This window comes from Mesoplodon bidens (assembly GCF_964165515.1).
Source record: "Mesoplodon bidens genome assembly, chromosome: 15".
Classification (NCBI taxonomy): Eukaryota; Metazoa; Chordata; class Mammalia; order Artiodactyla; family Ziphiidae; genus Mesoplodon; species Mesoplodon bidens.
The window spans coordinates 13691408-13713812 of record NC_138171.1 but is presented as its reverse complement, the minus strand read 5'-3'; the positions used below and the strand labels follow the sequence as shown (position 1 = coordinate 13713812).

At 46.6% G+C, this 22405-nt stretch overlaps 2 protein-coding genes across 9 annotated transcripts in view; one reads left to right on the top strand and one right to left on the bottom strand.

Annotated features, from left to right (window-relative positions):
- Positions 1 to 3526, top strand: part of NCOA3 (nuclear receptor coactivator 3) — a 126436-nt gene extending 122910 nt beyond the window's left edge. For all 5 annotated transcript variants that reach the window (XM_081256911.1, XM_081256913.1, XM_081256912.1 and 2 more), the window contains one exon: positions 50 to 3526. In XM_081256911.1, coding sequence (XP_081113037.1) covers positions 50 to 61 — 12 coding nt within the window. In that variant the 3' untranslated portion in view covers positions 62 to 3526. The remainder of the gene's footprint in view (positions 1 to 49) is intronic.
- A 625-nt stretch (positions 3527 to 4151) lies between these two features.
- SULF2 (sulfatase 2) overlaps positions 4152 to 22405 on the bottom strand; it is a 142700-nt gene continuing 124446 nt past the window's right edge. For 3 of the 4 annotated variants that reach the window (XM_081256761.1, XM_081256760.1, XM_081256759.1), the window contains exons 12-21: positions 10850 to 11066; positions 10628 to 10724; positions 10077 to 10171; positions 9108 to 9170; positions 8529 to 8698; positions 8176 to 8318; positions 6987 to 7110; positions 6248 to 6281; positions 5953 to 6006; positions 4152 to 4991 (exon numbers count right to left, since the gene is read on the bottom strand). In XM_081256761.1, the coding sequence (XP_081112887.1) occupies positions 4961 to 4991; positions 5953 to 6006; positions 6248 to 6281; positions 6987 to 7110; positions 8176 to 8318; positions 8529 to 8698; positions 9108 to 9170; positions 10077 to 10171; positions 10628 to 10724; positions 10850 to 11066 (1028 nt within the window). In that variant the 3' untranslated portion in view covers positions 4152 to 4960. The remainder of the gene's footprint in view (positions 4992 to 5952; positions 6007 to 6247; positions 6282 to 6986; positions 7111 to 8175; positions 8319 to 8528; positions 8699 to 9107; positions 9171 to 10076; positions 10172 to 10627; positions 10725 to 10849; positions 11067 to 22405) is intronic. The other variant, XM_081256762.1, reaches the window with a different exon arrangement.

Sequence of the window (22405 nt, the reverse complement as noted above, 5' to 3'; positions counted from 1 at the left end):
TGTTGGGCAAAGTGTGTGTTTTACTCATGTTACTTCTGGTTGCCAACAGAAATATTGCTGACATCTCTACACCAGGACCTCCAAGGAAATCACTGTACAAATGACACTGCACTAGGATTATTGGGAGTAAAGAATCATTGTCTAGGCACCCAGCTTTGAAGAAAGGACCAGCTTTGATCTCCATCAAGGGTATTTCAAGTGATGTCATTTGAGCAGGCAGGACTGGATTTTAAGCTGAAGCGTGATATCTACCTGTTATTTTTCCCTCCTCCTATGTTATCATGGTGTTTAAAACAAATCTTTTTGGCGTTCTGCCTTTTCAGGATGTGATTCTGGAGGTATGGAGTGTTACTGATCACAGAACTGTCCGGTGTCACTTTTTTCTGCTTGGCTATCCAAAGTCTTTGGAAAAAATGTAGGTGGGCCAGAGGAACATTGGAGAAATCAAGAGATTAGAACATCCGGTTTCTTGATAGTTGCGGTATTGGGTGAAGAGCATGGTCCCAACCTCGAGTGTTTTTGTCACTATCAGGTTCTGTCCCTGGAGTGGGCCTTTCCAAGTTCTCCCTTAAGGATAGTGTTGAGTTGCTCTGACCCTACTCTTGGTTGTCCTAGGCTTTTTCCTAAATAGCATTTTTATCTGCCCCTAATGTCCTGTAATACTTCACCTCCACGAATTGTCCTTGGTGTCAGATGGCTTCGCAGAAGGGAAAATAGATGACAGTATTTAATTGCAGCAGTCAGTGGCATTTTTTCATATGCTAACGTGCAGCGGAGTGCACTTTATTTAAAAAGTAATGGATAAATGCAATATTCTCGAGGTCTTGAGGAATGGTGAACCACATACCTAGTTTTTGTCTAAACTAATCTGTTGGACAAGAACTATGATTTTTGTTGTTGTTGAAAGTACTGGTTTCACCCTTTGCCTATATGGTAAAGCAATAATGCTTTTTGAAAATAAACTGCAGAAAACCCAAGGCCAGGTACTGCATTCTGAATCAGAATTTCGCAGTGTTTCTGTGAATAGAATTGCTTTTGTAAATATGACCTTTAAGATATTGTATTATGTAAAATATGTATATACCTTTTTTTGTAGGTCACAACAACTCATTTTTACAGAGTTTGTGAAACTAAATATTTAACATTGTTGATTTCAGTAAGTTCAGCATGGTGAGGTTACCAGCAGAAGTCACCCCCTGAATTTTGTGACCTGGGGGATGGGGCAGTGGCCAACAGCTTTTCCTTGCCCCCAGCCTGAGATGCCTCGCTTGTTTTCAGTCTCTTAATCTAAATGCTTTTTAAAGAGATCATTTAGATGTAGACATTTAAATTTTTTTAAAAAATTTCTCTACCAGAACTAAGCACTTTGTTAATTTGGGGGCAGAGAATAGATACGGGGAAATAAACTTAAAAAAAACCCCAGATATCAAGGATTTTAAAAGATCAAGCAATTTGATTTCAAAGAAGAATCTTGGATTTTAAGCAGTCCATAAATTAAATGGCAATTCATGGTATTTTTTTTTTTTTTAAAGTGAATACGTTGTCTTCTCATCCATTTTAGGAGTGCTCTAAGGTTTTGGTTGCTAGGACCTGAGTCCCACATTGAGATCTCAGGCGTAGAATCCTCAGTGTGCGGTTCCTGGTGTCTGCTCAGCTTGTCTTGTCCTTCCCCTATTGTGATGTTTGCCCCGGAGAATTGGAGGAGTAGCATCATGGTTATTTCCTGAGGCGTTCAGTCTCCGTAGCAGCCAGTTTCCTGCGATTCAGAGCCGAGGTCTGACTGGGCGCCTTTGCACTCCCTCCCCGCTCCGCCCCCGCCCCTTTCTGCTGCTGCCACTGGTCAGTTGGGAATAGGGAAGACGGTCCAGTGTAACTCCCTTTACCTGGTTTACTTTATCAGGTTCAAACAGTTGAGTGAAATTGGCTTTTTGGATTATCTATGAAGTTCGAAGTCTGTTAGCCTCGGTGTCGTTTCCTAGCAATAACTGAGAGCCAGTTAAAATTTTTTCACACGTTTAGCCAATATTTCTAGGTGTCTCTGAAGGTGAGATCATTTAATTTCTTTGACTTATGAGTCAGTGAAACCTGTGTTTCCAGAACCACCACTAGAGCGGATTCGAGTTTCACACTCCCCCCCACCTGGTTAAAAACAAATCTAAGATTATAAATCCATCAGCTTCCATCTGAGTGGCCTCTACTTTTTAGATAACACGTGCTCTGGTCTGGAGACAGAGGCAGAGCTGAATGAGTCTCTTGTCTTTTTAGACGCAGTTGTATCAGATGTATCTGAACCTTCCTTGTTGAAGTCACACGTGTGTGGGAGAAATAGAATGGTGCTCTTACCCTTTCTTGACTTTTCATTAAAAAGTTTTGTGATTCTTTTCCTCAGTCAGTCCTGACTCCAGGCTAAGTGGAAGGCAGCACCCCCTTTTTATATGGAAGAAAAATGAAGTTTATTATAAGTTTTTATATTTTCTACTTGTTCATTTTATTGGTGCAAATTTGAGATTTTGTTTCCTTTTAATAGATGCAGTCTTTGAGATAATTTGTTTTTACCTTTATTCCCGTTTTATCTTTTTCGGATAATTCTCTTTGTACTCCTCTGCCTACCTCTCCTCACCCCTCCTCCCCTCACCCCCACCACTTTTTTAAACCTTAGTATCTGTTGGGTGAACAGTGTAAGTAATCATCTGCTTTTAGAATGTGAGATATTTCCAGTACCTACTTTTTTGCTGAATCCAAAGATATATAAATATAAATATATATATATTTTATAAAGATCAAAATGATATAAAGGAGATACATTTCTTCCTTTAAAAAAACAAATAGAAATCCATTGTTAATGTTCATATTATGATGCCACTTTTCTAAACTGTGCATCTTGATGGAAAGGTGTAAATATCAATCAATAGGACTGCTTAGTTAATCAGTATTTAATATCTAAGGTGAGTTGGGGGTGTGTTGGGGCGGGGTACTACAGAACTTAGCTGGCTTGCTGTCCTATAAGTTCCTTGATCCATAGACAGATGCAGCTGGAAAGTAAACAGAATGGATTGCCAGCTACCCATATGCCTGTCCAGTTCCCTTTTTATTTGCAGAATCCGTGCATTTGTTCACAAGTGGGAAGTTCACAGGAGTAAAACCTCTTGGGTAGATGAACTCTCCCCTGCTGCAGAGGGGCAGGAACTGTTATGTGGCCCCAAGGCAGACTGTTTCATCGTGAGCAGGCTGTTCTCGTTTTCTTTCCTTCTCTCTTTCTCTCTTTCCAATATTTGGAATTTTGAAGAAGATGGACATGTCATTCCGAGAGCAATATTTAAATTCTCAGGAATTGACTTACAGTGTTGAGAATGAATTCACTTTCAATCAGTTTTACATTAGATGTTGTTTTTAAAGACTATAAACCACACTGCAAAGAATCCAAACCACATGGGATAACTTATGAGATGGTTGAGTGGTAAGCTGTGACTCCTTTGTTGATCATTTTGGACGTCATTGTAAATAAAGGTTTCTATTTAAAATTGAAGGCTGAGAGTGTGCCACTTTTTTTTTTTTTTTTTAATCCCGATTGGATAAAGGGTAAGAGATAAGGCTAAGGAATCCTATTTCAGATAATAGTAGCAGTTTCTGTGAGGCTGAAAGAAATCTGGAAAGCATGGCCCTGTTCTTACACGAGGTAAGTGCTTAGGGGTCGTGTGTTAGGGAGAAACGTGCTGGGCCAGGTGATGGCCGAAGTTCCTCTTCCTCCCAGGCTAGCGCTCCAACAGCTACCTTTACCCGTGGGACTACCCGGTACACGACGAAGGGCTGGATAAGGTGAGTTGCTTTGCAGTTAGTTAATACTTTTTAAAAGTGAGGTCCTAAAGCTGGTGTGATATGAGACTTACCTTTGAGGTCCCTGAAGTATGGTAAATTCTAGTCAATTTATAACCATGTATTCCCTTTTAAAAAACCATCTAAATCCGTGGTGTCTCCTTCCAAAAAGGTGTTGACTGGTGGTATCTTGAATGCTTTTTAACTAAAAAAAACCAAACACACCAAAAAGACTCCTAAGGATGGCCTTTTAGAAAATGTCAAAGGTTCCCTCATACCAACTGCTGGTCACTGGCTGGTGTTTTCAACATTGTTTGACAATACTTAAGACTATAAAATTTCTTTACAAATACAATTTTATTAAAACTTGGGACATACATCAACTTCATGTCTTTGCAGGACTTTAAAAAACATCAGTTCTGGGACAAAGGAATCCTGGGAGAAATGGCATCTGGTCAGGAAGAGGAAAGTCTACAACTGCACGGGGTTTTCTTTTACATGGGCCACAGCGTTTATTGACACCACCACTCTTGAAAATTGGGTTTTCTTATTAGTCAAATTCCCCTAAAAGTTCCCAAGCTGGTTACATGTAAATAGTCACATATATACAGTGAAGTCAGTTTCTTCAGAGGCAGCCAGGGTTATAGTGTGAAGAGTATAAATTTATGACTTTTGTGCTGTTGACTCATTGTGAAACTCCCGTCACCATTTCCTGCCTCTGTCCTGCTTCCTAGTTCCTTCTTTGTGAAGGATCAAAAGAATAAGAGGATTTAAAACAGGGTGGTTCTTACCCTGTGATTTAAAAAAATTCCAGTGACTTTCACCCTTGGGGAAAATTTCCAAGAAAAATCTCTCTGTTGTTCTTCCCTCGTGAGCCTCTCAGAGAGGGTTAGTGGTGACTTTTTGATACGAAAATGCATTTTGTGCAGCTGGTGAGGTATAATCCAAAGCAAAAGCAGGGGCAAAAATGGACTTCCAGAAGTCTCACTACTCCTGATGGTTCTCTTCCAGAATCTGCCACGTTGACTGAAAGCGAATTCTGTGTGTCTCAGGCTTCTTGGCTAACATCATAGGTCTGCTGGAAATCATTCAGAGTTTTTCATTGTACAGGTGATGCCTCTGTTTTTGGAGGTCCATCTCATGCTTCTTAACCTTCCCAGCCTTCCCACAGTTGTCCCCTGTAGAACAAAGCAAACTCATTTATCATGCCACTTATGGATTTCTTAATTGGCCCTACAGCTGAGTAAGCTTTGCTTCAAGGATGTGGCTGCTGAGAAGGAGTATTTCTACATCCCTCAGGGCTTGCTATCACCTAATCATCTAGATTGTCAGTTGTTGGCTTACACATTCAGTGGCTGGCAAAGATGTCATGTAACGATCTGGTTAGGATAGTGGCTAAGGAGAAAGTGAGATGTAAAGATCAAGTGCTTTCATTCTGGTAGCACCAAAGAAATGCTTAACTGGCCCACTATTTTTCCTGTTAAAGCCACACAGGTTTATATGCATATAAAGACAGAAATGAATAGGCCAGAGGTTGCAAATGGCAGCTCACCAAGGGGGCTGGTTGGCCTGCATGGTGACTTCATGTCAAATTAGTTGCCAACATTAACAAATTCTCACACATATCTACGTTTCTGGATTTTCTCGATGAGGCAGAGGATTCAAATTGCATCCCATTCCGTTCTCTTTAGACCAGAGTGACCTCTCCAGGTTGCCACAGCCTCCTGGCCCCTACCAGCCTCTGTTGGCCCTGGAGTTCCTAGCATGGATATTTTGGAAACTATTCAGTGAGGCCACCTTGCTGCTGACACTATGGACCAAGTAGCACCTCTGCAGCCACAGCCTTCAAGACGCCTGGCACTTAGCCGACTGACATGGTTCTCAGCCTCTCAGGAAGGCCTTGAGCTTACCAAGCACAGATGATGACGTGGAGAACAACGGTGTATTAGACAAAGTATAATCTAGAACATGAAATATATCCAAGTATGTTATTTTATGGGAAAGACTAACATGACTGCTTCCCCTCTTATGGGAACAGATGAGAGGAATAAGTGAGAAAGGGCACGCATGCAGAACAGCCTTGGCAAAACGAAGCGGATCAGGCCAGATCTCTATTGGTAAACTGGTTCCTCAACTCACAGTGATTTGGAAGAAGGTCTCTTCATTTCTGGCCACTTTCGACGCTGAAACTGCCTAAGGTTTCGAGTGTCAAAAGGAGAAAGAGTGTTAACCGTCACCAAGAAAGAAAAAGTGACCCCCAAAGAACTAGACAAAGAAGGTCTCTTAGTGGACACCTATCGCTGGTGGGTGAGCTAGGCCCCTGGAAAACCAGAGAAAGGTAGCATCCCAACCTCACACGTGCAACCTCAAGGTTAGACTACAGGATGGGCCACCATATGGGGCGATTGTCAGGCTTTAAAAGCAAAAGCAATACCTGTATTGCTCATAGCTTCCTCCATCTTTCAGTCCTAAAGGAGAGAGAAATGCACAACATGGAAACAGGTAAATAAGGGCAAAAGTGGCACAAGCAAGGACAAACTTTATAACTGCCTCTTTTTCTTCTTTAAAACACTTCAGGTTTTTTTGTCCCAAACCCATGATGTTGGTAGTGGCTCCTAGACAGAGGGGACTGAATTACCAGGTGAGCTGTCCCTAAGACTCTTAGTAGGTCGCCTACACTCTCGTGGCCTCTTATCGATTTCAGGCTCCTGTTGCAGTCATTCAGCACTGACCTTGGTCACAGTGGGGGAGCCACACGTGGGCACGGAACACCTGTGCTACAGCGGACAGACAGCCGAGGGCAGCGGGGACATCCCGAGTGTGGGCTCTCGGCAAATTTCCCAGAGGGTGTGGTAGTGTGACCAAGTGCGAGGGCTCTGGACCCGGTCACGTTACTCATAAAACGAGGACAAGCAGATTCACCTCAGAGGGTTGTCAGAAGGCCTGTCGGTTAATGCATGTAAAACACTTAGCACCCTGGTGGGCTTGTAGTGATGGGTAAGTGATGGCACTTATCGTAAAAGTAGCACGTGCTTGGTGAATGTTAGGAAGGTGATATTATAGCTACTGGTGAGAATTCACCAACTCCTGGTGATTCTGGGTTCCCTCTTCAGACAGGACCTCCTCCGTCCCCTCCTGTGGTCACCCCGCACCACGCTGGGGCACCTGCTCACCCAGGTCCATGTTCCGGGTCCGGGGGTTACACTGCCTGTAACCCTTGCAGCTCCTCAGCTCCATGAGCTGCACATGTAGCTGATTGAGGACGTCCCTGTCCAGGGTGTTCACTGCATTCATCAACTGGTTGGAAAAAAGGTAGGTTATCAACGAGGTGAAGACAGGGACCCCCCTCCCCCACCCCCTTCTACCAGCTGGGGGACTGACTTCAGGCAGGTGGGGAGCACAAGGTGTGAAGGGATGGTGACCTCTACTTCCACAAGAGCTGGGGTTTGGAACAGTTAGAACTACCTTTTGCCTCTAGCCCCACGTGCATGAAATCTCAAAATAAAAACCACCTCTGTGTACGTCACATTGAACTTCTGGAGCCACTGGTCAGGAAATTTACCAAGCTTGTAAAGAAGCTTGGAACCCAGCCCTGTATTTTTAAGCAGCCTTCCTTCACAGCCCCTCAGTTCTTCTTGATGGAAAAGCAGCCATCTGGCGAAGGGCTGGGTGAGTGACCTTGTCCTTACCTGGTCTGGGAGCCGCTGGTGACCCACTAACCTACCAGCTGTCATCCCCTTTTGTAAAATACAGGGATGACCTATCAAAGGAGAAAGACTGGTGGCTTGTATGGTAATTAGAGCAAAACAAGACAGTCGAGTTGCTTGCACTTACAAATCGTGTAAAAGGTTACTTTCAGACTTTTCTTGAAACATGGAAGACTGGGCAATGCCAAGGCCATGCTACTGAGAAGCTCTAGCGCTGAAGCTGGGTTGTGACCATCTGTTTCAGAAGGGACACGCACGTTCCAGTCACCAGGCTCCGTGGCCACTTCAGTCCCGCATGTATTCAGTTGGGTTAATGTAGGGGAAGCGCGGAGTAAGGGCTGCCTAAGTGTTAGTTACCGGCCTATCATCTGTAGGGTTTGTCCTGACCCTAAGGACCCCTGAGCCTCCAAAGTTCTAGGCGTCTTCCCAAGATCCCACAAAACCTGCTGGAACCGCGCCAGGTGCGTAAGTTGGAGGGAAGAGGCTGTACCCGGACGCAGGAAGGGCAGGTGGCACACAGAGTTCCAGCCTTCCTGGTGGCTTCAACTCACTTCTGCTGTCTTAGGGACTCAGGGGGACTGGAAAAAACGGCTATCACCTCCTCGGGGGGCCTACCTGGCAGGGGCCCCATTTCTCCAGCCTGTGTTGTCCGTACCTGGTAGGGGTCTGTGTTGAGATCAAAGTACTCCAGGAAGCCGGTTGCAAATTCACAGAAGAGGAAGTTGTGGGTCTCATTGATGGTCCTCATGCACCAGTACGTGTTGTTGTTGGCGCTGGTGCAGGCGCAGAAGGGCCCCACTGCCAGGGAGGAGAGCACGCCCTGAGCCGAAGAGGCCCTGGCTGCCAGCCCCCAGCCCCTTCCTGCCGGAGCACTTGACCCCTGAGGTTGCTGGGGGACCTGTTCCTGAAAGACCCTCAGGGTCTGTCCAGGAAGTGCTCACAAGCTGGGGGGCACTGGGTCCCTGGGACCCCCGGGAGGAGCCCCCGCCCTGGGCCCGGCTGGCTCACGCGTCCAGAGGGGTGCCGTCTGCCAGTGCTGGTTGTCGTGGGTGAAGCACGTGAGGCCGGGCATGCTGCACGTGTCGTTGTTCTGCAGGCGCCTCAGCAGCTTGCGGAGTTTCTTCTTGCGCTTCTGCTCCCGCAGCAGCCACACCTTGTCCTTCTCCTGCAAACCCTTCCTAGGGGCACACAGGGCCGCACCCCTCACATCTCCCCCGACCCCACCTTGGAGCCTCTTCCTGCCCAGGGAGCCAGGGTCATGGCCCTGGAGGGTTCCCAAAGGGAAGGCCCTTTGCCCAGGTCCCATTGCTGTTCCTTGGCAGGGCTGGGGCCAGATGAGGCTCCTGTCATCCGACTTTAGCTCCTGAGGCAGCACAGGGTTAGGGCGCTGCTGGGCCTCCTGCTCACACCCGCCCCTGGGGCCTCTGCCCTGCCCTGCAGTAACCCGCTCCGGCCACAGGGGGCACCCGGACCCCTGCTCGTTGCTGATCTGGCAGTCGGGCCTCTGCGCCTCCCAGGGAAAGGCCAGGACTTGGCTTGTCCTTGTTTGTTTTGGCTTAAGGGAGGGCCGGCTGCCTCTGCCCTTACCTGAACGGATGCAGGCTGGAGCCTTTGTGCTTGAGGCGGCCTTTGTGCTGCTGGGCGTGGTAACTGCAACAGACCCCCAGCCCCCCAGACTGGCTTTCAGACACTGTGCTCAGGGCCACACCGTGGGGTGGCTGCGAACTGTTTCTCCTTCTGGGGCGGTGCTGGGGAGGTACTATCCCCTGGGTGGCAGCCCCCTGCCTGCCAGCTCCTTCCTCCATACGTGACCTGGGAGCCCCCAGCTGAAGGCCTCAGCCAGACATAGAAGGTCGGGGTAGAGGCCAGTTAACCAAGTCTGGAGGCTGGGCCTGGCTCTGCGTGGCTTTAGCCTCAGCATCTCCAGCATCAGCCCCCAGGCCCCCGCCCACCTCACGCTTGGTCAGGGCCAGCCCTGTAATCCTTTTCTGGAAAGGCAGCAGTGACTACAGTAGCCACTAACCACATGTGGCTATTTCAATTTTAATTAAACTACCAATTCGGTTCCTCAGCTACAGGGGCCGCAGTTCAGATCTCAGTAGCCACATGTGGTTGGTTGGTGGCTGCCATACGGGGCAGCACAGATACAGCTGCTTCCATTACCAGAGAGGTTCTGTTGGATGGCGCTGCTCGCGAGTTCAGACTCTTGGGCTGGGGGTTCCCTGAGCTGGTAACGTGGGCCTTGGGCTACGTGGGCTGTTCCTGGAAAGGCAGTCAGCAGAGGCACTTTTCCCTCCCGGGAACTGGCTCCACAATCAAGGGCCTGCCTGTCAGCAGTGCGTGAATCTGGGCATCTGGCTGGTACCCGAGGGGCGGTGCTTTCTGCCCAGTGGCTGACAACGGGGATGTGAATTATTACTAATTATGTCTATCCTAAGCAAGGAGACGGGTATAAAAATAATGAAAGGAGTCACAGAGGAGGGGACGCTGTACCCCTAGGAGTGATCCTGCAAGAGCACTCGGGGCCCTCCCGGGGGCTTTCGGCTACCTCCTCACCTGATTTGGTGACAGTCACATTCTTCTGGCCGCTTTTTCTTCAGGTGACCTCGGACTTCCCTCAGGTTCTTAATTTTGTTCTGCAGGGTCTCGATCTGAGGGAGGGAACAGGAGAGGAGGCCGTGAGCCTCTGGGGGGCTGGGTCAGCAGGGCTGGCCTGGCAGGGCCTCCCGCCACTGTGCGCGTCTGTGGGTGCTGCGGGGGGGGGGGTCCTTGGTTCCACCTGCTGGAGGAACTGTGGGTCATTCTGTCTTGTCCTGCCCAAGAACCTGCTGAGCCCATGGGGGACTTCAAGGTCTCCCCCCAGGCCTGCTGGAAGGGCTGAGTGTGGTGTGAGCATCTTGTAGATCACAAAGGGGTATGATGTGGCTGTGCCGTTCCCCCCACCCCAATCCGGCAGGAGCTGTCTGTTTGAGGCCAGGACCGACACTGCCGGCCCTGGTGAAGGATTCTCCGGGGCCTCCCTCCCCTGGGCCTGGCTTCCCTGCCTCCAGCTGTGGCCCCGCCGAGCTTGGGGTCGTGAGAACCCTCCCGGCCCAGACTCCTGTCACCTCGTGGTCAATGTGCAGCTTGTGGTCCTTCCAGGCCTGCAGGGACTTGTACAGGTCCAGGTCGCACTGGACCGTGTCGTTCTCCAGGATGTAGCACCTGTTAGAGAGAAGGGGTCACGTGGGGCCCTCGGGGCGTTGAGGAGGCCCAGGCAGGGACCCGAGAGGTGTGGACGCCCCTGCCAAGGTCCAGCCCCCCCCCCAACCCCCACCCTAGACTCTCACCGATGTGTGACTTTAATGGGATTGGGGGCTGAGTAGTCTGGAAGGCCCCCGGTGCCACTGAAGTCCCCGCCGTCCCTGTCGTCTTGGTCCTCAGGGGCGCCTGGCCAGTGCCGCTTGGTGAGGTTGCGGGGCTGGGACCAGTCGTCCAGGCCGACGTGGCGCCCCTCGATGGCCACTGAGCGGATGGAGCGATTCCGGGCGTAGCTGGCCTTGTACTCTGTGGGGTCAGAGGGGTGGCTGGGAGGCTGGCCAGGCTCCCTGGGCAGCAGACTCTTGATCCAGACAGGGCTGTGCTCCCAAGCCAGGGCCTCAGTGCTGCCCGAGACTGGGGGGCTCAGGAAACCTACCTACCGGGAAAGTGGGCCCTGGACCCCAGTGGAAAGGACCTCAAGGTGATTCACTTGGGGAAACTGAAGTCCCAGAGCTAAGAAGGAATTGGCCTGAGATAATCTCAAGGAGGAGCTGTGCATAGATAAACTGGGACATCCACACGATGGAGGATTCGAACACAGAACTGAAGCAACAATGCCGACGAATGTCAAAAACACTAATGTGTGAAGGAAGGAAGTCAGATACAGAAGTCACACATTGTATGATTCTATTTATATGATATCCAGGATAGGTAAAGACGTAGAGACAGAAAGCAAATTAGTGGTTGCCATGGGATGGGGGAGAAGGGTAATGGAGTTCCTTTTGGGGTGATGAAAATGTTTTAGAACTAGACAGAGGGGATGGTTGCAGTGCACTGTAAATGGACTAAATGCTTCTGAATTGTACATTTATAAACTTGTAAAAACGGTAGTTTTGTTATGTGACGTTCACGTCAATTAAAAAAAAAGGGGAAAAAGTGGATATAATTAAGGAGATTGAATCAGTAATCAGAAACCTTCCAACAAACAAAAAGTCTAGGACCAGACAGCTTAACTGGTGAATTCCACCAAACATTTAAAGAAGAATGAATACCAATCCTTCTCAAATGCTTCCAAAAGTAGAAAAGGAGGGAACACTTCCAAACTTATTTTTACGAGGCCAGTATTACTCTGATACCAAAACCAGACAAGGATGCCACAAGAAAAGTACAGGCTAGTATCTCTGATGAACATAGATGCAAAAGTCCTCAACAAAATATTAGCAAACCAAATAGAACAATACATTAAAAGGATCATATACCATGATCAAGTGGGATTTATTCCAGGGATGCAAGGATGGTTTACCATCTGCAAATCAATGTGATATACCACATAACAAATGAAGGATAAAAATCATATGGTCATCTCAATGTATTAGGAAAAAGCATTTTACGAAATTCAACATCCATTTATGATAAAAACTGATAAGCCATTAATATCCAAAATATAAAGACTCATTTAATTCAATAGCAAACCCCCTAAACAATCAATTGAAAAACAGGCAGAGGATCAGAATAGACATTTTTCCAAAGAAGACATACAGATGGCCAACAGGTACATGAAAAGATGCTCCACATCACTAATCATCAAGGAAATGCAAATCAAAACCACAGTGAGATACCATCTCACACCCGTCAGAATGGCTATTATCAAAAAAATACGAAATAACAAATGTTGGCGAGGATGTGGAGAAAAGGGAGCAGTTGTGCACTGTTGGTGGGAATGTACATTGTTGCAGCCACTTTGGAAAACAGTATGGAAGTTCCTCAAAAAATTAAAGATAGAACACCCTATGATCCAGCAATTCCACTTCTGGATATTTATCTGAAGAAAACAAAAACACTAACTCAAAGACATCTGTACCCCCATGTTCACTGCATTATTTACAATAGCCAAGATACGGAAATAACCTAAGTGTCCACTGGTGGATGAATGGATACAGAAGATGTGGCGCGCGCGCGCGCGCGCGCACACACACACACACACAGGAATATTACTCAGCCATCAAATAGAAGGAAATCTCATTGTTTGCGACAACAGAGGTGGACCTTGAGGGGATTATGCTAAGCAAAATAAGAGAACGACAAATAGCATATGATCTCACTTATCTGTGGAATCTAAAACCAACCAACCAACCAAGCTCATAGAGAACAGATGAGTGGTTGCCAAATCGGGGGGTGGGGGGTAGGAATGGTGGGCGAAATGGGCAAAGGGGGTCAAAAGGTACAAACTTCCAGTTACAGAGTCAGTCAGCCCTGGGGATGTAATGTACAGCATGGTGGCTATAGTTAATAATAATACTGTATTGCATATTTGAAAGTTGCTGAGAGAATAGGTCTTAATAGTTCTCATCACCAGAAAAAAATTTTTTGTAACTATGTTAAGTGGACTTGTTGGCGTGATCATTTTGCAATATATACAAATATCGAATCACAATGTTGTACACCTGAAACTAATGTAATATGTTAATTATACTGCAGTAAACCCCCACAAAACAAGATCAAAAAACCCATTAATTTGAACTGGGGGAAAAAGAGCCAAGCAACACATTCTCCCAGACAGAAAAGGGAGTGGGGGGCTTGGGGAGGTCACTGATCTTCTCCGAGTCTATTTCCCCAGCAGTGAGCTGGATGCTCTCCACAGGGTGGGCAGTGAGTGGAGCTGAGAGGTGTTTTTTCCTAAGCTCTAAGTCACCTATGGAAAACTGAGGGCATGCAGGTGCTGGGGCTCAGAGCAGGCCACCCCAAGATGCCACAATGGCATATTGATTATTTTGAATTAAAGTTCTTTGAAACACAGCTGGTGGGGAAAAAAAATGATATTAAAAAACACTGACTCCACCTCTTTCCCCCTGAATGCGGGAACCTCTCCTAGGCCTGCAAATGACCAGGAGGAGGCTCAGCTGGAGGCTGATATTCAAGGTTTGACAGGAGCGATACTCGAGGCCTTTCCCCCTAAAGTTAATTAGTTTAAGGTTGAATTCTGTACTCGGAAGGAAAGCATCCTAAAGCCTTTTTGAACATTTCATGCAAACTTTTCAAAGGCACACTGCCTTTAACTTGGAAGCCCCAGTGCACAGGAATCTCTTCATATCTGCTCTAATGGGAAATTGTCTCCCTGATATCAGAAAGCAAATTCACGATAGTGTGGTTGGTTGGTCTAGGCCACCGCTAAGTGTAATAATGGAGGCTGGAGCTCGATTCTTCGAAAATAGTTTCCAGGAATGCAGAAAAAAGAATTAAAAACAACAATTCTTGCTTTGCAATTTGAACCTTTAGGAAAACAAAAGCATCACACCTACCGTCAATGAATCTTCGACAAAGGAGGCAAGAATATACAATGGAGAAAAGACAGTCTCTTTAGCAAGTGGTGTTGGGAAAGTTGGACGGCTGCTTGTAAATCAACACCCTCTCACCATACACAAAAATAAATTCGAAATGGCTTAAGACAAATATAAGACATGATACCATAAAACTCCTAGAAGAGAACACAGGCAAAACATTCTCTGACAAATCGTACCAAGGTTGTCTTAGGTCAGTCTCCCAAGGCAATAGAAATTAAAGCAAAAATAAACAAATGGGACCTAATCAAACGTATAAACTTTTGCACAGCAAAGGAAACCATAAACAAAACAAAAAGACAACCTAGGGACTGGGAGAAAATATTTGCAAACGATGCTACTGACAAGGGATTAATTTCCCAGACATACAAACAGCTCATACAACTCAGTAACAAAAAACCAAACAACCCGATCGAAAAATGGGCAGAAGACCTAAATAGACATTTCTCCAAAGAAAACATACAGATGGCCAATAGGCACATGAAAAGATGCTCAACACCACTAATTATTAGAGAAATGCAAATCAAAACTACAATGAGGTATCACCTCACACCGGTCAGAATGGTCATCATCAAAAAGTCTGCAAATAACAAATGCTGGAGAGGGTGTGGAGAAAAGGGAGCCCTCCTACACCGTTGGTGGGAATGTAAATTGGTGCAGCCACTATGGAAAACATTATGGAGGTTCCTTAAAAAACTAAAAATAGAGTTGCCATATGATTCAGTAATCTCACTTCTGGGCATATACCCAGACAAAACTATAATTCAAGAAGGTACATGCACACCTATATTCATAGCAACACTATTTACAATAGCCAAGACATGGAAGCAACGTAAATGTCCACTGGCAGAGGAATGGATAAAGATGTGGTATATATATACAATGGAATAATATTCACCCATAAAAAGAATGAAATAATGCCATTTGCAGCAACATGGATGGACCTAGAGATTATCATACTAAGTGAAGTAAGTCAGACAAAGACAAATACCACACGATATCACTTATATGTGGAATCTAAAATATGACACAAATGAACTTATTTACAAAACAGACTCACAGACATAGAAAACAAACTTATGGTTACCAAAGGGGAAAGGGGGTGGGGGAGGGATAAATTAGGAGTTTGGGATTAGCGGATACACATTACTATATATAAAACAGATAAATAACAAGGTCTTACTATATAGCACAGGGAACTAAATAGAATATATGTATAAAACAATCACTATACTGTACACCAGATGCTAACACAACATTGTAAATTATACTTCAATAAAAAAAAGAATAGAAAACAAAAGCATGACTCTGAGAGTAACTCCAGGCTCACTCGGAGCTCTTCCTGTTTGCCTCCAGACAACTGCAGATACTATAAGGAACCAGGACAATGGAAGAGAAATTTGTCCTACACTCAAAAGGAAGGAAAGTTTAAGAAACAATCCCCCTAGGCCCCAGCATGCCCAGAAAGTTCATTCTTCTCCTTCTGAGGGACAATTCCTTCTCAAATGACGGGGTCAGCCAATCCTCAGTTGCACCCCAGAGGCTACTTAAAATAGAGGATTGGGAACTGGATTTCTTAATTGACACCAGTGTGCCTTTCTCTACCGTCGCTCAGAGGATTTATCTCAACCTGTCACTGCTGATTCTATACAAGCAGTCAGTCTCTAGACAACCTACTACATTACCCACATCTCAGCCCACCCTAATATCTTTTAGGGGCTCTTAACACCCATCATATCTAATTTCCAACTGCTCACCAGCGAACCTTCTTGATAGAGATTTGTTACATAAATTTAATGCTACTCTAAAATGTAATCAGAAGGGCATTTTTATTTCCTTGCCCTCAGACTAAGCCCCAAATCTACTTTCCTTATTAGAAACTCGTCCTGATTTAAATTCCTCTGTAGAGGGTACGTCTTTAACAGATGTCCCAATTAGTCCCTGGGCCACACATGCCAATGAAGTTGGACTGCTACTAAGTGCTGAGCCTGTATGCATGACCTGGAAGAAAAATAAACAGGTCCCTTCTCTGCAAAGAGATACAAAGTGAGGAATTAACCCTATGATAGACTCTCTTAGAGCTGGGTGTGCTTGTTTTTACTTCCTCACCCTGTCACACTCCACATGAAAGTAGGTAAATTTGTAATGAAAGAAGGTAAATTTGGCCCAGACAGGAATCAAATCTCTCAATTTGCACAAGCCCTAAGAGCCATAAACTCTTGTAATTCCCGGGCACCCTGTGGTCCCTAACCCAGCTGTCACCCTCACTTCGACTCCTGCTGACCCAGCCTGGTTAAGGTAACTGAGCTCTGCTCAGATTCCTCTTCAATCCCATGCACCTGACACACACCTTCTCTGCATTTACCTCTCAAGGGAGACCGGTAACAAGGACTGGCATAGCCGTCGGGGAGAAGTTTTCCTTCTACCCTTCTAGGTTCTTCTGGCTGGTCTAAGAATTAAGTTGACTTGAGACAGGTTAACAGGAGAAAGTCAAACAAAAGTTTAATAACATATCCATGGGAGAAACCCTGAAAAACCTGGAAGCCCTCACCTGAAACCCTCAGCCAAAGACAAAAGAGGATGTGGAGGGTGGGAGATCCAGTCAGGGAAGGCGACCAGGAAAAGCACAGTAAACGGGTGGCTGTGACACAGATTTAAGCCCTGGCCCTCTCCATGGAGAAGAGTTTCCAGAGATTTGGTCAACCTCCTCTTCCAGGGACAGAGAGGGAGACACCGTTACAAATGGAGATTTCCCTTATAGACGTCCATGTTTCTTGCAAAAGGGCAACTCCCACTAGGTTTTCAGTTTCCCCTGTGTCTGCTGTTTCCCAGAAAATAACCAGCTCAAGATAATATGCCAAAGAGATGTATTTTAGGGTAGCAAATTCTGCTCCCCTACGAAGGCTTACATTAGTTCCTGTCCACACCTCTGGTTCTTGGCTTACCTGACAAAACCTTTTCTTCTATGCGGCCATGGAAATGATGGGATTACTGCTGGCATTCTAGGACAGCCTATTGCCTCAGTTAAGTCCTACAGCGTATTTCTCATGTCAGTTAGACTCTGTGGCACCAGGTATGCCCCCCTTATGTACGTGGCCATGCTGACTACAAAGCCAGTGCTCTAACCATAGGCTCCCCCAGTCACCTCTGTTTCCCATGCTGTGTCTGCTGTGTTACAAGTTCACAGGATGCGGCACTTCTCTGCGTGGTGAGAGACCACCTGTGAGCAGGCTCTTAACCTACCCATCACCGTCCATCATTAATACTCTAAATCTGGCTCCTTTACCCCGCTCCCTGATGGTGGAGAGCCCCACTCCATGCCACACGAGTGCCTCGCAACTACAGGAACGGTCTCAGAGCCACGAGATGCTCTCTCAGACATCCCTGTAGACAACCCAGACTTACCTCGATTTTGTGATGGCTCCTGTAAACAAAGTTTCCAGCGAAACATAATAACTGGTTATGCTGTGGCTCCCCACGTGAACCACGTGAGGCATATTGTGCCCACTGTGAGACCAGCCCATGCGGCTGAACTCATCGCTCTTCCTGGAGCACACACACGAGCAAAGGGGAAACTGCTACCATTTACACAGACTCCAAAGATGCTTTTGGAGTCCGCCATGCTGTTGGTACGATTTGGAGATCCCGTGGATTCCTGACCTCTTCAGGTCCTCCTAGTGCTAACGGGTATATAATTGCTGCCCTGTGATAAGCTAGTCACCTCGCTTCTAACGCTGCTGTTCACTGCTCAGGAGACTGATGCTTTATCTTTAGGAAATGATAGGGTGGAAAGAGCTGCTAAAATTGCAGCTCAAAATGCCCCCTTTATCCTTTCTCCACCCAATTTTTAAACCTGCCTTTATCCCTGACTGATATTAACTATCAGGCAAATGCCCCACAATCTAAAAAAGGACAAATGGACACAAAAAAGGTACCAAACAATAATCAGATAAATTAGACATTGGGCCACATGTACTTCAGGTAGCTCCTTTTCCTTTGACCTTGCGGCTTGAGCTTACCTCCCATCAGATGAGATGTACTGTGCAGACAGGAGAGTGGTTTTGCCCTGGCAGCCATGGAATTTCTGACCAAATTATTTCCCAGTGCACTACTAGTGAATTGCACCTAACTTCTGGGAGAAATCAGTGTGCCCTAGGAAGGCTTACCAGGCCCACACTGCCCTTTGTGGCACTCCAAACAGATCTTACAGATTCGCCCCCAGCTTTAGGCTATTCTTGCTATTTGGTTGTCTTTTACATGGTTAGTGGAGGGACTGAATGCCATCAGACTAGATGTGGTGATGCCACACAGTGGTAACAAAATTAATAACTGAGGTTATTCCTTATTTTGACATTCCTTTATGGATTGAATCAGACCAAGGAACTCATTTTATAGCAGAGATAAACCATCTGCTTGCAAACACTCTGGGGTACACATTAAAATTCCACACTCTGTACCACAACTCCACCATCAGGGCAAGTGGAACATAAAAATCTAGATATAAAAGGAATTTAGGAAAAGCTCTGGCAAGTAACTGGGCTTAAATGGTCAGAAGCTTTGCCCCTGGCCTGTATAAGGATCAGGAATACTCCAATAGGAGACATGGATTAACCTCTTCTGAAATAGTGCTTGGGTAACCCAAGCTTACTGGCATCTCTAAACTTTCTATTTCTGGATTAAGTGGACATTGTGGGAACATAAGTGAATAATTTGACGCTCTGACCAGCTGCCTACAAGAACTGACTAGTGTACCTGAAGCTTATTGCCAAGAGGGAAAAGGGGCGTGGCATCCCCGACTGACACCCTGGCATCCCTTTTGACCAGGAGACCAGGTTTACATCAGGGACTTTAAAAGAAAACACGCACAGTCACCTCTCTGGGAAGGACGGTGTGAGGTACTGCTGTCTACCTACACTCCCTATGTTACCACCAGAATAAAGGGAAAATCCTCCTGGGTTCATGCAAGTCATGCCAACTTGGCCTGGACCATCGCTCTCAAGACAGCTGGGAGACAGTCCCCACAGGTGACTCAACGTAAGGATTTCCAGGCCACTTCCCAGGCCTGGAAGCAGCTGGCATCATGAATTAGACAGCTTTTCCCAATATCACGGATCAAGAAACTTCGCTTGCAATCCCACTCCTGGGCATATATCTGTGGAAAACTCTAATTCGAAAACATACATGCACCCCTACGTACAGCAGCACTATTTACAATAGCTAAGACATGGAAGCGACCTTGATGTCCACGGACAGAACAGATGAATGGATAAAGAAACTGTGGTACGTGTATACAATGGAATATTACTCAGCCATAAAAAAGAATGAAACAATGCCATTTGCAGCAACACGGATGGACCTAGAGATCGTCATACTAAGTGAAGTAAGTCAGAAAGAGACAAATACCATGATATCACTTATATGTGGAATCTAAAACAGGACACACATGAACATACCTATGAAACAGAAACAGACTCATAGACATGGAGGACAGACTCATGGTTGCCAAGGGGGAGAGGGGGTGGCGGAGGGAAGGATTGGGAGTTTGGGGTTGGTAGATGCAAACTATTATATATAGAATGGATAAACAACAAGGTCCTACTGTATAACACAGGGAACTATATTATATCCTGTGATACACCATAATGGAAAAGAGTATGAAAAAACATGGGTGTGTGTATATATATATATATATGTGTGTGTGTGTGTGTGTAACTGAATCACATTCCTGTACAGCAGAAATTAACACAACATTGTAAATCAATACTTCAATAAAATAAATTAAAAAAACTTCGTTTTTACCTATTCCCCCCCCTTTAAGACTCCCTATATATTCACACGCTAAACAAACAAACAAACATGCACCTTCTCTTACTAATGACCACTCTCCCACATTCATTATCATTATCAGGAGGCTGAGCGGAGAGTGCTTGTTTATCTAGCCTACTTCCCCCCTAAAAGTCTCCACTGTGGGCTCCTTTTCAACCTGTGTCTTGCTTAGTAACCTTTACTTTGTCAACAGGTCAGGCATAAACGAAACACCCCATTGTGCCAGTTTACCAAAGCCTGGCCACGTTAATCAGTCAATCTGTTGGCTGTGTCAACATCTAGACGGTACAAGTGCCCCTGAGCTGGTCTGCGTTCCTGCCAATGTGCACACTGTGGACTAGGTACAGAAGATGGTTCAATGACAGGGAATGGTATCCACGACCGAAAAACATCGCTCCGTCTCTCCTTCTGGGGAGTTATCGGGGCCCCGGAAAACCTCTATAGAAGCTCAAGGGCTGTCCCTCGCCCAGGCTAAAAACAATAGGTGAAAAATTTCCCTTTTCACTGAAAACAAACACTGGACCTTTCCTGGGTGACAGGCCAGGCCAGGACAGTACTGCAGTCAGACTCAGGGGTTTGATTCCACAGGTGGCATCTTCAACCTCTCATGGAGACTGGAAATGACCCTGGCACTACCCTTTTTAGTATAAACATCTGCCAACTCACCAAGTGTCCTGGATGGCTCGCCAGCCACCCTTGGGGTATTACAGCTGCTCCCCTGATTAAGCTGCCCGATACCACACTACGTATATGGGTGGACCAGAAATCTGGACTTCCTTGGCTCAGTGACAGAACCAAGCTTTAAAGGAGCTCAGCAAGGAGGAGCCTGTGCACCACTGGTGAAAACACTGCTCCCATGTAACCCAAATGGGAAAAGGAGTGTCCACCTTACCCCTAGCAAGAGAGAAGTTTAACTCTATCAGTGGAGGGAAGTGCGGCCATTTTACTGGACTGACCTACACCAGGACTAGGGACTGGTTTAATGGAGGTGGAGAAGGGGCTTCGATTTGTTCTTTTGTTTGTTCATCCTCATTCTAATCTCCGCTTCTTTTCTCCCTTGGCAGAGCTCTTAGCACTCAGCTCCTAACCTGATTTCTCTCTCCATGGCCACCAACCCTCCTTTTAAAATGTGAAACTTCCTGGTCAATTTTAGAGGGAACGGTTGGGGCTCAGAGCAGGTCACCCCAAGATATGCCACAATGGCATGTTGCTTCTTTTGAATTAAAGTTACTTAAGAAACAGCTGGTGGCCAAAGAAAACATAAAAAGACACTGACCCTCCTCTTTCCCCGCTAAAAGTGGGAAATAAATCTCCCATGTGAAGGTCCCTTCCCTATACCAGGAGAAGAGAAAGCATCCTTATCACCAGAGTCGGGGAATTCAAGGCTAAGAAAGCTGTATAAACTAACTTTACTCCTTCATTAGTCTGCTGCCCCAAGCCCCTGTGCTCTTAAATCTCCACAAATAATTGTTTCCTTGTCTAAAAATGATGTGTAAACAACCTGCTTTGGTCACTCTGGGGTCCCATTTCTATGAGACCTCAGTGTGTATGAATGAACTTTTTTCTCCTGTTCATCTGTCTCATGTCAAGTTAATTATCTGACCAGCCAAGAGAACTCGAGAGGGGCAGGGGGTAAATTTCCCCCTCCTCAACACAGGCTCAAGTCAGAGCCCAGATTTCCTGTATCGTCTGTATATTAAAAGACAAAACTGATCAAGCTGCTAACGCTTCAGAAAAATGGGGTCGGGGGAGGGTGGTCACGGAGGAGCACAGATCTCCAGCTTCTGAAGAGAAAACGGGAGATGTGCCGCCTACACCGGGCCCACCGGCGGCGTGGATGGCGGGGTAGGAGCTGATGTGCTGCCTCTTCCTACGGGGCAGAGTGTTTCCCGTTTGGCCACAGTCCCCGCTCCTCCTTCCATTTTAGGCCTGACCTAGGCCCGCCTCAAGTCTGTAACCCCGCTGCCCTGAAACATCCATCTGTTTTTGGAGCAGGGCCTGGAGCCAGGTCCGACCCGGGTTTCTGCTGGGCTCCTAATGACCACCAGGTGGCGACCAAAGGTCGAGGACTGGCTGGAGGCCGGGTGGTGGGGCCCAAGAAGGGAGGAACGGGTTCCCTCTTCCGCATGGCCCAGGCCAGGGCTCCAGGATCTGGTCTTGCCCCACATCCCCCAACCCCTCGACCCTGGGGCGGTTGCTTGTACCTTTCCTCCTTGTAGCAGAGTCTCATGGGCCAAAGGATCTGGGGGTCCAGGTCCAGGAGAGGCATTTCTCTGACAAAGCCTTGGGCCTTTTCTGACTCCGGGCAGCTTTCTCCTTGGCTTTTTCCTCCCTGAGTTCAGTCTCCATGAAGCCACAGTGCCTGGGCCCGAAACGCACATAGTACTGAGCTGATCTGCCTGCGAGAGGAGGGCACCCCTGCCTAAGAGGGCTAGGAAGCAGACCCAGCGGGTTCTTTCTGCTCCTTTGTGTTGCTTGCTC